The following is a 17,150-nucleotide window of genomic DNA, read 5'->3' as shown; positions in this document are numbered from 1 at the left end:
CGTAATCTACCAAGCACTGTATTTTTCTCTAGCCCATGTGATCCATGAAAGTGCAAATAGGAAAGTTAGTTTGAATCTTGATTCCAACTTAAATTATTCACAATTACCCAAAATAAAAGAACTAAATTTCAGGAAACCTAAATTGCAACTTCTAAACTCTTACCAAAATGACTTTTATTTGTATTTCCTACAGAAATAGTGAGTGGCAATTCATGGCATTTGGTAATTTGTCCAGACATGAAAGAAGGTTTATGAAATCAGTAAATGCCATTTTAAAAAGGGTCTTCTGTCACAAATTCAAGATAGACCTGTTCAGCAAAATCCAATACTATTCCCTCAGTCTTTCTTTATAAATGGAATTTTCTTCTACTTGTATCCATTTCCCGGGGCTGAAAGGGGAAAAAAAGTTAGTAAACAATCTTGGTTACTGCAAAAGATTGGGCTTGTTTTCTTCATGTCTAATATAAAAGGTATTAGAAGTTACGGTTCAAATATATGTATGTGTGATTTATTTATATACATATATATATATATATACACACACACATACTTATATACTTTTAAAGTAAAAATCACACTTAAGTGAATAACTTTTTACTAGGTAGAAAATAATATATTTTACAATTTTGACGTTTTCATTTATGACTTATGATCAGCTCCCAACTTCTATAAAAACTTGATAGCAATAGTTTTCCAGCATGCACCAGAATCAGGGAAACAGGCTTATAAACAGATTGCTGATTCCCACTCCTTAAGTTTCAGATCTGTAGGTCTGTGTCCCAGCAATTTTCCATTTTAAATCCTAGGTGATGCTGCTGGTCCCACTTTAATACCACTGATCTTTAGGATACTTCAAACGAACCAGGATTAATCACCAGACCAAACACCACGTCAGTGAACGAGTCTACCATGTCTTCCCGAAAATAAGACCTAGCCGGACAATCAGCTCTAATGCATCTTTTGGAGCAAAAATTAATATAATACTTGGTCTTATTTAAGACCGGGTAAGACCGGGTCTACACTGTAAGACCCGGTCTTACCTTAATTTTTGCTCCAAAAGATTCATTAGAGCTGATTATCTGGCTAGGTCTTATTTTCGGGGAAACACGGTAGTTCATGGGTGAAGAAATTCAGAAGCCTAACTTGAGACATAGACACCCAAAGCTTAGGTTTCCTTCTGGTTACATACTTTTAAAATCATCTAAATGGCTTCTCAAAAGAGTCAGCACATACCTTATGGACCCATTCATATTCTCCATATTTAGAATCAAAGGTTCCTTTCTGAAGAGATCTTAATTTTAAGGTAAAACGTGGTCCGAGTTCCTGAATTCCCACTTTCTTTTCACTCTTGAATATGTATCTTCAAAGACAAAAATAGTTACGGAAATTAGTCTGCATAAACCCAAATGTTGTTTCTTTAACATTATGACAGAGTTCAAACGATAATTTATTTCTCATGTACAATACCTGTCACAATACATTAGAAAACAGGTTACGTTAAAAATGTATTTCATGATTGATGTCAAAGTCCAAGGAGTTAAAAGTACCTTCCTCACCTGTGAAATCTGAAGAAGATATAATCCCGCTGATTGTGAAATGTGGCAACCTGCCTTCCAATAAACTGAGGATTATGGGGAAAGAGAGATGCAAACATTCGTCCAATAGAATGACCCAGCCGTGTTGTAAAATTATTCAGAATTATTTCAGGTATGTGTTCTGTAGGATCTTTGCCTCTTCTCTACAAAAATGATGAAAAATCACAATAGTGAATTAAGTTAATGGACAAAACTATATCATTGCAATTTTAAGTTTTATAATTTATATGACAAATTTGAAAAATTTAAAATTACCTTAATGACAACAGATGGCTTATCGAACCCATAAGATGTATCTAAAACTATTTTAATATGCTGTGGATGGACCAAAAAAGTCCTACTAGAAAAGTAACGTTTCATAGTAATGAAGGCTATTACTGCCTGTCTACACATAATTCAATTATGACAGTCTCAGAAAACTGTCAGTAGATAAAACTGCTTTAATCAGGATATTAAAATTAATCAGTTACAACATCTACTTAAGCAAATACTATGAGACCAATGCCAATCAAGGAATACATAAAACTTACCTTCATTTCTTTACGCAGACGAACACTGCTCATTTTAAAATGAGCAGTTGGTCCACTTGGCAAATGACTCAGTATTAATCCATCTGTTCATAAAGCTAAGAACATACTAAACTGTAATCTAGATCTTAAATTGTTTAAATAATTGGTCCTCTGTATGCCCTCAGACTCCTAAAATCTGTAGTTAGGTGAATATGTGGGTGCATGTGTTCCTCTGGGTTAATGGACATTTTCCTACCATACGCCAAACTCGAGACACAAAAGGCAACCCAAATCTTTCACAAAAACAGATTAACCTACTGTCTCTTTTCTCTTTTCACAATATAAACAGCTCATCATCACGCTCACTAGGGTATTTGAGTATTCAACTAAAGTGAGTGAACTATCTAACGTCCACTATAGCAGGAATGGTTAAGACAGAACGGGGTTCTAGAGTAACTACATTGTAAACAATGTAAGTTTACCTCCATGTTACCTTATAAACACTGAAAATGCACACTTGCATATGTTTATATATGTGTTTGTAAGGTTAGAATAATCTGTCAACTTTGCGTATCATCCCACAAAACCAGACTTCTAAACTCGCTTCTTAAAATTAAAGTTATTAGTGTTTCTCAAGAGAAGCTCTTACTTTTGGGACCACTGTACCATAAATTAAAATCAACTAATCAGTAACGATTTGCTGATTGTCTACCATAAACAGAGAATAGTGCCACACAGTCTAAACTACAATTAAAATATAAGACACCTACCTACCTACCTAGCAGGGTTAGCAGCAGCCCAGGATGCAGCAAACTAAGATTTACTACCTATACAACATTCCTGAAGCCTTTGTAGTTCAACTTGACTCAAATACTGAACCTTAAAAGGAGATCAGAATTGGACTGTTTTCAAGTATATCTGCATACACTAAGAGTTTTACAAAACATAGTGCCATCTTTACAATGGGATCAACACATTCCCATTCATCCAGAGTAGAAGCTATGGTTAGCTTCAATTTCCTCCTCACCCACTAAATCCTATTCATTGTTTTTCATAAGTTCCTCACTTTTATATCTCCTCTCCCTTACTGTTACTGTCTTAGTTGAGGGCTTTGAGATTTTTTAATCTAGATTATTGAAACAGTATCCTGGTTGGTTTGACCTCTTCACCATTTCAAGGACATCTTCTAATACAGACTGGATTCAGGCCTTGGTTCTCTAAGTAATAAGCTATGGGACTTGGCTGTGTCATTATATCTGTACCAGTTTTTCATGTGCTAAGTGAAAAACTAGATATCTAATTTTTGAGTCTTAACAGCTATAATTAATTTCAAGCCACTCTTACCACAGATTCACCTACAGAATAGACATCAGTACGGCACTCATGTAGCTCCAAACTACCATTTCTAACCTGTCTTCCCTAACGTCTCCCTATGCTGTTTCCTAACTGATAGGCATTGACCACCATCTCTCATACACCACACACGTTAATCTTATCATGTATTTTTTTGCCTGAGCTATTTCAAATATCTGCAATATTTTACTCATCCATTAAGGCCCACTTCAAATGTTACCTCTTTTTACAGTCAATATTAAGCTCTAAATCTCAGATCTTACTGTTACTATAGCACTTGTCATTTATTTGAGTTATAGTCGTGTAAATTCTTCCCAATTAATCTTAGCTCGTAGAAGACAAATCTGTTTCTGACAGATATTAGTGCCATCCATATAGCAGATTAGCAGTAAACATTGGAATTCTTTGCTTTATTTCCCAAAGACTCACCACAAATTCAACTTCATGAGGCACAGCTAGAAGTATTTCTGCATCATTTACACATTGAGAAATCATAAAATCTTAAGGGGGTTAAGAGAGGAAAAGGTCATTTCTTACAAACTAAATCAAGGCTTGAATCCTTTCTAAAACATTCCCACTAAATTATGATTTGTGTCAAAAGCAAACTACAAAATCCAAACATCAATTCCTAAGTACCTGCACTGTACAAAAAGGCTTGTTATTGCTAATCTCTTAAACCATGCAAAATAGGAGTCCTTTAAAAAACAAAGGATACTTGGTGTTTTACGATCTTCATTAATAACAATCAGATCCGTGAAATCTCTTGCGATGCACTGTGGAATTATTTTTTTCAGAGCCAGTCCTCTTCTGTAATAAACATGTGAGTTTGGTATAACTGTGGAGAGCTGTTCACAGAGTCGTACTGTTCTCTATAAAACAAAATAAAAACCCTCAAAGTGAAAATAAAAATCTCACGTGATACATATTCATAAGGAAAGGAGTAATGATTATTATAAGATAATGTTGTTAATAGAGAGCAAGGCTAGAGAAAGAATGAAATCTGAATAGTGTTTCATCCTTTACCAAAGGATGATAATCCTAAAAGTAGTGGTTCTCAACTGGGGGTGACTCTGCTCCACCAGGAGACCTTTGGCAATGTCTGGAAACATTTTTGGTGATTATGACCGGGGCAGGGGATGGCTGGTACTGATATCTAGTGGACAGAGGCTAGGGATACTCACTAAATATTCTATATTAAGCAGAACAACCCCATAACAAAAAATTATCAGCCTAAAATGTTAATAATATTGAGATTGAGAAACCCTATCCTGAAGAATCCTGCGTAGTGAACCTACTTTGCATCACCATTATTACATTTTACTTAGCTTATTTACAGGCATCATCTAAGGCAATTAGTAATAATTTAACTCTTCTGAATAGAGTTCCTTTAAATAGTATAAGAAATAAAAGAAAATTAAGAATTCAAGAACTATACTAATTAATATATTTATTACCCCATGAGGTCTGTCTGATGTTGTGATGAGAATCTTGGGAGAAGTTTGTCTGTTGAAGTAAGAAGCAAATTCATCTGTAGCTTCATCATAAGCAACCTAAGAACAGAAAGAGATAATTTTACATCGAATATGCTACTGCGCCAGGATTGTTAAAGTAGTTCTAGAAGGATTCTATGATCTACCAGCTACGATTACCTAGCTGGTAGGAGATTTAAAGAAAGCCCAGGAGGGACTTAAGTTAATGGCACCATGAAGAAGTTGGCTGATTTCCTTTCTATAGAATACAAGAATAAAACTGGAAAAAATTGTCAAAAACAATTTCAGGACATAAACTGAAATGCATTTATTCTTGAAAAATGGCTGTAGCTCTAGCCAAGAGTATCAGGAATCTTGGCTAGAGCTATTCCATTTCCCCCATCAACTTGGTTGGTGAAAATAGTAACTTTACCTACTTCAGGTCTGATGGTAGGCAAGAACCAGCAATCTTGAATCCAGAGGTGGTGGACTCAATTCAGGGGGTCAAGGTGTGTGTGTATATGTGTGTGAAAACCCTAGCTTGGCCAGTCCAAGGTTACAGGCCCAGTTCAGGGTAGGTGTGGAAATCTAAAGGAGCCAGAAATTTAAAGGAGAGCTCTGGAAGGGAAAGAGCCATGGAGAGGTTTACATAATCTCTCCACAAATCCTTGGCTGACAGCTGCAAGAGACCTGGGAGGGAATCCAGCACACATGAAAGGCAAGGGAGACATAAAAACTGGTTGCAACTTTGAATACATTCCTTAACCCACACACAGCTTAGCTGGCAGAAGCTATGTATGTCTTAGTGGCTCAAGGTATCCTAACCTCTATTCAAATCACTGGCAGGCCAATAAGCCACACAAACAGGAGAAATCCCTAGGGAGAGAGTTTTTTTTTTTTAAAAAAAAAACAACTGAGTAGAGACATAGTGCTACTGTCAGGAAGACAGATACAGTTCTAGGCAAGTTACTAGCACAACAACAAAAAATACCAATAACCCTTAAAAATAAAACAATCCTGAGTTACTGCAATATGTTGTCTATTATGTCCAGTTTTCAAGCAAAAAATCAGATACGTAAAGAAACAGGAAAATATGACCTATAATAAGGAAAAAAAGCAGTCTATAAAAATTGACTTTGGGCCTAGAGGTTGAAATTTAGTGAAAATTTCAAAGTAACTATAATAAAAATATTCAAGGAGTTGAAAATATGGACTTACTAGCAGATCGGAGATGGCAGAAAAATCAATGAACTAGAAAAAAGAATAATATCCAATCTGAATAACAGAAGTCAATCACAGAAAAAGGAGCAAAGATGGAGAAATTTGTAGGACAATGTTAATTATTTCAGCAATGTGTGAAAGGGGAGTCCCAGAAAGGGAGGTGAGAACGGGGCAAAAAAAAATATTTGAAGAAATATGGCCGAAAACTCCCCAAATTTGATGAAAAACTCTAACTTGGTTCTCCAAGCCCAAGAAACACCAAGTAGGATAAAAAGAAAGAATAATACTTAAACATATCAGAGTTTAACTTTTAGCAGTTTAAGCTAAAAGCCAAAATCGGAGAAAATTTTGAAAAAAGAGAAAAACGAATCGTATAGCGGAACAGTAATGATTAATGGCGACTTTCTTATCAGAAATAATGCATGTCAAAATACAATGGAATTATGTTCAAATACTAAAAAAAAAACCGAATTTTGTATCAGCTAAGAATTCTATATCCTACAAAACTGTCTTTCATAAATGAAGGCAAAATATGCACATATTTTTCAGATAAACAATAACTGAGAAAATGAGCTACTAGACCTACTATAAAAAGAAAGACTTAAGGAAATCCTAGAAGTTGAAAGAAAATGACACTACATAGTAACTTGAATCTAGAGGAAGGAAAGAAATGGTAAATATGAAGGTAAACACAAGACTGTGTGTGTGTGTGTGTGTGTGTGTGCACTCTTAATTTCTTTTAAAAAATAAAAGACTTTAAAGCAGTTATTACAACACTGGATTTACAACATAAACAGAAGTAGTACATACGACAGTAACAGCACGAACAATAGTGGAGGAAATGAAGCTACACTAGTACAAACTTACTGTATTTTACCAGAATTGTGTACTTTCTTGAAGCAGACTGTGATAAAAATGCATGTTGTAATTCCTAGAACAACCACTAAAAAAATAAGTATAGCTCAAAAGATCAACAATTAAAATAGCATATTAAAAAATATTTGTTTAATAAAAAAGGACGCAGTCAAGGAGGAACAATAAAAATAAAGGTATAAAATTTTATGTTGTGAAAAAAAGCAAAATGGCAGATGTTAAATCTACATAAAAATTAATAAATTTTGTCAGACTGAATAAAAAAGCAATATCCAACCGTACACTCTCTGTAAGTGACACTTTAAATTCAAAGACACAAATTGGTTGAAAGTAAAAGCACGGAAAAAAATTATACCAGGAAGATATATATAATCATAAATGTATATGCACATAAAAACCCCCCAAAATGACATGAAGCAAAACTAAAAGAAATGGAAGAAATGAACGATTCAACAATTATAGCTGGAGATTTCAATACTCCTCTCTCAGTAACCAATACTACACATTATAGCTGGAGATTTCAATACTCCTCTCTCAGTAACCAATACTACACAGGCATTCAGCAAGAATAGAAGACACAAACAACACAGTCAACTTGAAACAACTCTTATAACCACCTTAAAATAGCAGAATGCATATGACAGAGCATTCTCCAGAACATATCATAGGCTAGGACATAAAACAGTCTCTTTAACTGAAAAGGACTGAAAGTATGTTCCACAACCACAATGAAAATTAAATTAGAAATCAACAGCAGAGAAATCTGGAAAATCCTCAAATATTTGGAAATTACACATTTTAAAAATCAACAAGCCAAAGAAGAAATCAAGAGAAATTAGAACATATTTTGAACAAAATGGAAATGATAAAAGATATTAAAATTTATGGAATGTGCCTAAAGCAGTGCTCGGGAAAAACCAGAGCTTTATATGCTTATAATACAAATAAGTATAAAATCAATAAATCTAAGCTTTCATCTTTAGAAGCTAGGAAAAGCAGAGCAAATGAAACCCTAAGTAAGCAGGAGGTAAACTAATTAAATAAAAATACATCAAGCAAAAAACTAATGAAATTACAAGAATGAATCAACAAATCTATTAAGAGAGATGCTAAGATTTGAACAATAATGAAAGTAAACATCTTTTTAACACTTGTGGGATATACCAAAAAGTGGTACTTAGAGGGAATTCTGTGGCCTTAACTGCTCATATATTAGAAGATGAAAAATCAAATAAATAAAAACAGAACAAACTTAAGAGTGTAGAAAGAAACAATAAAGGGAGATATAAATGAAATAGAAAACAAAGATTCAATAGAGAAGATCAAAGAAAAACAAGTACTTTGAAAAGAATATCAAAATAGATATACCATTGGTGAAAAGCCCAAATAAATAATATTAGGAATAAAAATGGGACATTACTGCAGTCTCACTCATGAATACAGATGTGTATCTCTTAGCAAAAGTATTAACAAACAAAAACAATGTATAGAAAAAGATAAAACATCATACCTGGACTTATCCCAAGAATGCCAAGAGGTTTAACATTAGAAAATCTATTTCTTTTACTGTGCTAATGCAATAAAGGAGAAAACCTGTACACTCATCTCGTCATTGGCGGAAAAAGCATCTGATGACATTCTACATTCATTCATGATAAAACAAACAAAACCCAGCAAAAAAAATAAACTGAATTTCCTTAAGGCATAAGAATATACCATTAATGACACAAATATTAGTGATGACACATTAGAGGCATTCTCTTTAAAATCAGGATGGTACTATTGCTTTTTCTATTTATTTGACATTATGCTGTACATTCTAGTCAACACAAAGTGAGAATAAAAACAATGGATTGGAAGAAAAAAACTTGCAGAAATGATTTATCTAAACATGAAAACAATACTCAAACAAATTATTAGAAATAAATGAATTTGGTAAAGTGGTTAAAAGATCACTATCCAAAAATCAATTGCATTTTTATAAATCAAATAAAACAATTTTCAGAAAGCTGTGATTTACACTAACGAGAAAAAACCTAAGATAACCAGGAATAGAGCTAACAAATTTATGTGTAAAATTTATATGAATTATGAAATTCACTGAAATACATTTTCAGCATTTAAAGAAAACCTAAATAAAACAATATATACAGAGACCCCCAAACTGATTTGGGGGTGCAATTTATATAATTCTATATGGAAGACCAAAAGTGCAGGAAAAGAACACTTCTAAAGGTAGGCATTTGAGGATGGGGGTTGGGAGGGGCATCTTGCTCTAACAGATACCAAAACTTATCATGAAGCTAAATAATTAAAATAAAGTGATACAGTGACAAACTGACCAAGCAAATAGAAAGCCCAGAAAAAGCCAAGCATTTATGGATATTTGATAATACGACACAGCATTATAATTCACTTTGGGGAAAGGTTGCACTACTCCAAAAATGGTGCTGGGCAAACTGGTTAAACCAGGGATGCCAAAAAAATGTATACACATTTTAAGAGATGTTATCTATGTATCACTTTTCGAAGTTGAACTGAATTACGGCAACAATGTGTAGTATGATGTTTCCTCAAAAGATGGTGTTAATCAAATGAATGCTAGCATCACCATGTGACAGGCAGGACAGTCAAAGAAAATGATGGAAGCACGGTTGTCGTTTGAGGAGTGCAAGACCATTTTGAAGTGGTGTTTGAAACTCGAGAACGTTCTCCTGACTTATCACCCCTTGACCTCAACCTATGGGGGCCTTCAAGTATGTGGTGTACCATAGAAAACCAGCTACACTGGCAGTACTTCAGGAAGAAATTGAAATATGCACAGCGATACAAGCGGACACTGGTCAACGTTGCTCAAGCAGTAGTTCGCTGTAATCAGAGGTGTGTGGACGCTGATGGTAACCACTTTGAGTACCTCCTGTAATTGCAGAAGTCAAACTTGACTTGTATTCATCTTTTGTTATTGTTATACATTGAATATTACAATTTTAATAGTATTTTCCTTTCTTAAAATGTGTATACATTTTTTTGGCACCCTCTGTACACAGTGGAGAAAGAGGGCAGAGGAAGAAAGAAATTGGTTTCTTTTCTCACACCAAACAGAAAAATCAACTCCTGATGATGATATAAATGTGAAGGGCAACACTTCAATTCTTTTAGGAAAAAAATGAGAATATATGATCAAAGGATAAAGATTTCTCAAATATGACAAAAAGCATTAAATATTAAAAAATTTAAAAACCCAACTATATTAAGGACTTTTGTTCATCAAAAGGCATACAGAGAAAGTGCAAACAGGATCTACAAATTGGAAGATACTTGTAACACATAAAGGATTAGTATCCAAATTATGAAGGGAAGTTCTACAAATCAGTAAAATAATCTACAGGATAGAAAATTGGGCAAAAGACATAAGATGGCATATCTCTGTTGAAAACACAGCACATATATGAAAAGATGCTCAACCACATTAAGAATCAGGGAAATGCAAACTCAAACCACAATGAGTTAGCTCTTTATCACTAGTCTGAATGTACCAAGCATTGGTCAGAATGTGGATGACCAGGAACAGTTCTAATGAGCGTGCAAAATGATACCACACTATTTTGCAAAACATTTGACACTATCACGTGAAGTTGAACATTTACACACCCCATGACCCAACAAATTCTCCCTTAGGCAAATATTTAGGAAATCTTTTACATATATGTAGCCTCTATATGCCTATGATCCCCAATTTATCTCCAGTCAAGACCTCTTCCATATCTCCTCAATGATAATTCCATCCTTCTAATTGCTGAGGCTAAAAAATTCAATATCATCTTCGGATCCTCTGTCACACCCCACATCCAATCTATCAAGAAATTCTAGTAGCTCTAATTTCAAAATATACCCAGAAAATAAAAAAACAAACAAACAAAAACCAACTCAGAATTCCATCAATTCTCAACACTCATTGTAACCGTCCTTGGCCAAGTCATCAACGTCATGTCTTTCCTGGATCACTTCAGTAGCTTCCTAACTAGTCTGTTTACCTCCTTAATAATACTCAGCACAGCAATCAATTACTTTAGAAAATTAAGTCCAATCACATTATTCCTCTGTTCAAAACCATCAATGGCTCATTTCACTAAGTGGAAACACCAATGTCCTCACAATAGCCAACAAAGTCACTGATCTGGCCTCTCCCCTTTTCCACACCTTCCTGGCACCTCTTCTACACCTCTCCCCCCTTGCTCATTTTATTTCAGCATGCTGATTCTCTGCTATTCCTCAAAAACATGCTGAGCATGCTCCTGCCTTAGAGCTTTTGCCCCGTCTGTTGCCACATCCTAGAGCACATTTTACCCAAAGATGGCTAATTTCTTTATCATCCTTCAAGGCTTTGCTAAAAGCTCTTTTCAATGAAGACTACCCTGACCACTGTATGTGAAATTGCAACCCTAACCAACAAAAATGGGCATGAACTAATAATTGGTGAAAAAGAAAGATGTTCAACCCCATTCATAACAAGAGAACTGCAAATTAAAACTATACTGAGATACAATTTCTCACCTATCAGACTAGAAAAAATTATTTGTAATTGCAAAATCTTGAGTGAAAGTTTGAAGAGTAACAAATATGTATTTATATAATCTCAAAGTATCCCCCCAATATTTATTAATTAATTACAAAGGGAAAAATACAGTTATAATGCAGAAATCTGGCAGATACTTTAATCAAGTAATGAAAGCTAACATAACCAGTAACAGGAAAATCAACAAATCTGACTCCTAGTAAGAGGCGCTGTAAAGAACATCAGTCAAAAGTACATAAATTGAATATAATCATGAGCAAACATCCAACTCATATTTAGTGACATTCTATAAAAACATCTAGTGGGTACTCTTCAAAAATGTCAATGTCATTAACAGTAAAGGACATCTGAGGAGCTGTTCCAAATTAAAGGAGGTTAAAGAGTTATTATGATGGAACAAAATGCATGAGCTTGGATTTTTATTTTGCTAAAAGTAACATCATTGGAATAATTGATGACATTGGAATAAGCTGTAAAGATGATATTGTATATCAATGTTAACTGTCTGATTTTGATAAGTATAATGTATTTATTTAAAAAACACACGTGTTTATAGGTAAAAGGGGCTTCCTTCATGTTTGCCACTTACTCTCAAGCCTTTCAGACAGAATACAAATGAAAGGCAAGTGTAGCACAGTTTAACGTTTAGGAAATCTGGGTAAAAGGTATATATGAATTCCTATTTTTCTATTAAGTCTGAAATTATGTCAAAATGAATAGAATGTATACACACACACAAGCTCCTATATATAAAACTGCAAACTCTACTCCAGGTAGTCCTGAATCTCCTTCACCTATTTGTTAACTCTAGTAACCCATCATCTGCTAACATGTAATAAATTATTTATTTTATTATGTTCATTGTTTGTCTCTCTTCCTAGAATGTAAGCACTGGGTGGGCAGAAATTTTGTGTGTATATTTGTGAGAGTGTTTTGTGTACTCATGGATCCCAAGCTCCTAAAAAAGATCTCAATACATAATACACAATCAATAAACATTTTGTGGAAGACAGAATGAATGAATGACTATACCAGGAGAGACATGACAGAATGTTGATAGCAGCATTGTTTGAAAGTAAACATAACAAAACCAAGTTTCCTGTATAAAAATTTAAAAAACATATACAAAGTTTTTAAAACCTTGATTCTCTCATTGTACAGTTGCAAAGTACTTAAAGGGAAAATATGAAAATTAGATTATTTTGAAGTCCAGTTTTATGAGGACACAAAAAAATACCATCAAATATTGTCCTTAGGCATCAAAATGTCTTAACAAATACTACAAAATTCTATATATGAGAAGTGCTTTTGAAATGATATAAAACGAGTACTACACAGAGATTAAATGATAAAAAGTTTACCTAGGAATAAATATAATACATTTCTAGAAAAAGAAATCACTGACTTTTTCTATAGCAAATAACATAATATGCCAACAGTATAACTGAATCAGTCCATAATACAAATTCAACAGCCAGTACTTTAAGTTAAACATCAACATATGAATAGATAATTCCTCAAGTGTGGTCATCCAAATTTATTTAAGACTTCTAACATTACCTCTTCATCATTAGGGTCTACTGTGGTTTCATCATACACTCGCTGGTTGTCAATGGTCTTGGGTATAGGTTTTGGTGGAGCCTAAATAAAATAACAAAGGTTAAGCTGCAGAAGCACTTTACATAAATAATTTTGCATTATATTTAGGAAAGAACAACAGAAATCTGCAAACAATCTCAAAACTCAATCTGTTCCTCATTCCAATCCACTGCTCCATCAATCGTAACACTACTGAGTAAAAGGCTTTTTTTTTTTTAACAGTCTAAACAGAAACATACACATACTGAAAGAATTGTCAACATTTGATAAAATGGCTTAAAACTACACAGATGTAACAGAGAGAAGAAATTGAGATCAAAATAACTATCCACTAAGAAAAATATCAAACAAAATGGAAAAAATTACAAATACGTGTAATTTGTAAGTACAAATACATGTAGCTTTGTTCCAATACTTCCAGAAAGCTATTCAGAAATATTTAACAATAGCTACAAATCTGTTTCTGTCTGCTGAACTAGTAATTCTAGTTTGGGAGATCTACAGTAAGGAAGAAAAGAGAGGAGCAATTTACATAAAGAAATATGTAGTATCACTATTGTTAGTAGAAATGAACAGCAAACAGGGCAAATGTCCAACAGCGTAGTGACTATGGCACTTCAACCTAATGGGATACTGTGAGAACCAGCAATCACGCATACTCAGCTTCAACCCAAAAACTGTGTGAATGAAATGGAGCAGGAACAGAACTGTAAGCATACAAACTAAAATGAATTCAAAATATGTGTACACTAGCAGAGATATGACAAAATATGAGCTGATGAGCTATTCAGGATTTTATTTTTCATTCCTCTATGAAATAAATATTAAGTTATAAATAATTTTTTGAAGGAGTTAGTTCTAGGAAATCATCTTTCAGTTCAAAAAAACAAGAATGGTGATATTTTCAAATGATGATCAGCTATTTGCTGATCAAAATGATATCTATTTGCTGTAACTGACTGATTATTGAGAGCTAAAAAGAGACTAATATTGCTTGATAGAATTTTACAGGTCAAAATAGTCTACTATTTGCAATTTCATGTTATTTAACCTAATACTAGTAAAAGAATGCATGAAAAAGCAGAGTGTTTCATTTGTATACAGTCTTTATATTTTTCACTTCTTCAAAACTACTTAGTTGGTATCTCATCTTAAGAGACAGGAGTGGGGAAGAGTTGTTTTCAAAATTTTGCAAGTATAAATCATAACCCAGAACTATAAATAAAGTGAAATGAAATGAAAATAACTTACCTGTGCAATAATGTGGAAGTATTTAGTACTTCTTTTTAAATTTTTCAATAGAAAGATTTCACTTCTGATCAATACCAGAAAAATAGCCAAATCTTGTTTTGATGCATTTTCTCTGCTCTCTTCTTTGCCCTAACAGGTATCTCACTTTCCTTCCTCCCCCCATTCTCACTCTTCAGATTCACACCCTCTGTGTCAGTTCTCATTCTTACATATCCAACCCTACTACACAAGAGGCTCTGTCCTGCCTTTCCGCAGCCTGGCCTGACAAAGAGCCTTTGCTTCAAGACCTAAGAACTCCAGCTACAGGCCTATCCTAGGGAGCTTGCCCATTCCAAAGTCAGGGAGATGTGTCTCTGCCTCTTGAACACAGAAAGTTAAGTAAAATAAGCAAGTTGAAGTACACATACCATTTATGTGAAATTTTAAAAACATGCACAACATCACCATTGTGTTTACTGTTCAGGGACACAAACATGCATATTAAAGGATTAATAAAGAAGCACATGGGAACAATAAAGGACAACTTCATGAGTGGTTATCTTTGGAGAGAAAAGCAACCTGGAAGCACACAAGGGGCTTTGAACAATATTTGCTAATGCATTTTTTTCTTAGGCTGGGTAAAGGGGAGGAAAGGAGTTTGTTATGCTATTTTTATACATCTGAAATATTTCATAATAAATTTTAAGAGAAAGTCAACCTAAGTATCAGGGAGCATTCCTGAATATTATAAAGCAGATGGCTAAATTTTATTTACCTTATCACCAAGGGCCTCTCTTTCTTTTTTAAGTTTTTTCTTAGCTGCCAGCTTTTCCTAAAGGGTTTAAAAAAAAAAGAACAATATTGAGAAACCACTAGTTATATCTCACATACTGAAACCACAAATTACCAATACTATGAATACTTACACTGAGCAATCTTTGTAATGCATTAAAATAAATATGTTGACATAGGTTTTCATACTTAAATTATTGTAAAACAAATGAACTGGCCAGTCACTAAGATTTCAACAAAGGTCTTGCTCCTTCAAAACAATCAAAATTGTCAAGTCTGAATATTTAAAATATCGTCAACTTTATCTTTTACTGTAAAACCTCAAATTAAGTGAAATGTGCAAAATGTACATCTAAACAAGTTTTTGTTGTATTGTTTTACATTCCTAACAAGTTGTGTCCTAAAGAAAACCATAGCTGTGTTGGTTGCTTCTCTTGGAAAATACTAAAAATAAATGGGAATGGGAGATGGGTTTTCAGGTTGCTTCCAAAAAACCATCACTAGTTATCCATATATTTTATAATCAAAATATGCTTTTACAATTATTAAGAACTTGCAAGATGAGTTAGGAGTGTTTGTATTGTAAATGTGTACCTTCTGGAGGCTTCTGAACAGAATGCTTAATTGATCAAAGAGAAAATATTTCCCCCAGCGCTTATAAAACTCATAATCCATCAGGTCTCATATTAGAAATTATAGTCTCAAGAAGTCTTCTAGGACACCCTTCCCCCATGCTCACACACCACAAGTGGTTAGATGCTCCATGTACTCCAATAGCACTTTGGCACTTAAGATGAATAACTCAGTATAGGGGCCCCAAAAAGACTAGTAAGAGGCAGGGATGTAAGAGTATTTATTATGTGTGTGAACTTTTACGATGGTTAAGAATAAGCAAATGCTTACTTCCAACTGCAATTTAACCACAAATAAGCGCTGTGACCCAGGGGTTTTGAGTGTGAGTGTGTGCGTGTGTCTTCTAGTTTACCTCCCAGAACAGTACGGGGATAACGCTGTAAGGAGAAAATACAATTACTAGTAACTTTACAGTACTAATTTCGGTAAGAACTGCTGCAGGAAGCATAGAAGCATCATTCTGGATTTATACATTGCCAGTATTACAAATTCTAGGAATTAATCAATGCTAGGTGGACCCGACTAAGGGGAGAGATGGTTAGGAGGGAGTAATTTTCACTACTAGAAAAACACGACTTCTTGCTTTCATTCTCAGCCAGGACCCCCAGCTAAGAGCTTGGTAAGGAAGGCAATCCTTGAGGCTTAGGCAAAAAGCAAGGAGAGTGGATCAAGATAAATGAGCCTCCGCCTCAAACCTTCCGGATTAATCACCACCGCCCGGGACCCCAGGCAGGGGTGACCACGCATGTGCAACACCCCCCCCCCCACAACCCTACCTCCCACGAGCTAAGCACAGTGCGCATGCACCCACCCTGCTGCTCCCGCCCCTCTCATACCTTCCGCTGCTGCTGCTTCCACCGCGTGAACATTAAGTGTCGCCGCTGTTTGTTCTTAATCTCCGAAGTGCTGAAGCCTGGAGGAAAGGCAGCCACTTTCCGGGGTTGAACTCCGCTTTCCGTCGCCCCATCCTCAACCACTGCAGCCTCCTGAAGTTCTTCAGTAGCGGCTTTGCGTTTCAGGCCTTTCTTTCTGCTGCCGCCGCTCTTATCCCCGGCCTCCTCCATGGTGTTGGCTCCTTCGCCTCCGTACGGAAACGGAAATAGCTTCTTTTTCTGACCGTCTCTATTAGGCTTTTACTTCCGGGGCGGGAAGGTCTTAAAGAAAAACGTGGAGTGCCACGAGAGCTGTAGTCGTTTAAGAAGGTGCTGAAACTTAAGTTTGAGGAAAGTTAAGGGGGTTGCCCAGCTGTATGGGTAGTGCGATGTTGAATTCGTGGAATCCTTCATTGAGCGTTTTCTAT

At 34.9% G+C, this 17,150-nt stretch overlaps 1 protein-coding gene across 2 annotated transcripts; it reads right to left on the bottom strand.

Moving 5' to 3' along the window:
* Window positions 1-157: 157 nt before the first annotated feature.
* On the bottom strand, window positions 158-16,934 carry RPF1 (ribosome production factor 1 homolog). 2 transcript variants are annotated; one of them, XM_033113264.1, is made up of 9 exons: window positions 16,687-16,934; window positions 15,201-15,257; window positions 13,157-13,237; window positions 4,912-5,007; window positions 4,173-4,326; window positions 3,887-3,924; window positions 1,557-1,738; window positions 1,234-1,360; window positions 158-389 (listed from the first exon to the last, which is right to left on the bottom strand). In XM_033113264.1, the coding sequence occupies exons 1-9, from the start codon at window positions 16,912-16,914 to the stop codon at window positions 348-350; spliced, it is 1,005 nt and encodes a 334-aa protein (XP_032969155.1). In that variant the 5' UTR covers window positions 16,915-16,934; the 3' UTR covers window positions 158-347. The 2 variants fall into 2 exon arrangements, with proteins under 2 accessions (XP_032969155.1, XP_032969154.1); XM_033113263.1 differs by lacking the exon at window positions 3,887-3,924 and adding an exon at window positions 2,126-2,208.
* Between the last annotated feature and the right edge of the window lie 216 nt (window positions 16,935-17,150).

Source organism: Rhinolophus ferrumequinum, chromosome 9 (assembly GCF_004115265.2).
Source record: "Rhinolophus ferrumequinum isolate MPI-CBG mRhiFer1 chromosome 9, mRhiFer1_v1.p, whole genome shotgun sequence".
Taxonomy (NCBI): Eukaryota; Metazoa; Chordata; class Mammalia; order Chiroptera; family Rhinolophidae; genus Rhinolophus; species Rhinolophus ferrumequinum.
Note: the sequence above shows the minus strand (reverse complement) of the source record. Positions and strands in the feature narration are given on the sequence as shown.

Bases quoted from the DNA above. Each gene is read 5' to 3' on its own strand.
- RPF1 (XM_033113263.1), bottom strand. From the start codon at position 16,914: ATGGAGGAGGCCGGGGATAAGAGCGGCGGCAGCAGAAAGAAAGGCCTG. The intron at 15,258-16,686 runs GTATGAGAGGGG...TAAACCCTTTAG, and splicing joins GGAAGCAGCAGCAGCGGAAG to GAAAAGCTGGCAGCTAAGAA. The intron at 1,739-2,125 runs GTAAGTTTTATG...TCATTTTTGTAG, and splicing joins GTCTGCGTAAAGAAATGAAG to AGAAGAGGCAAAGATCCTAC.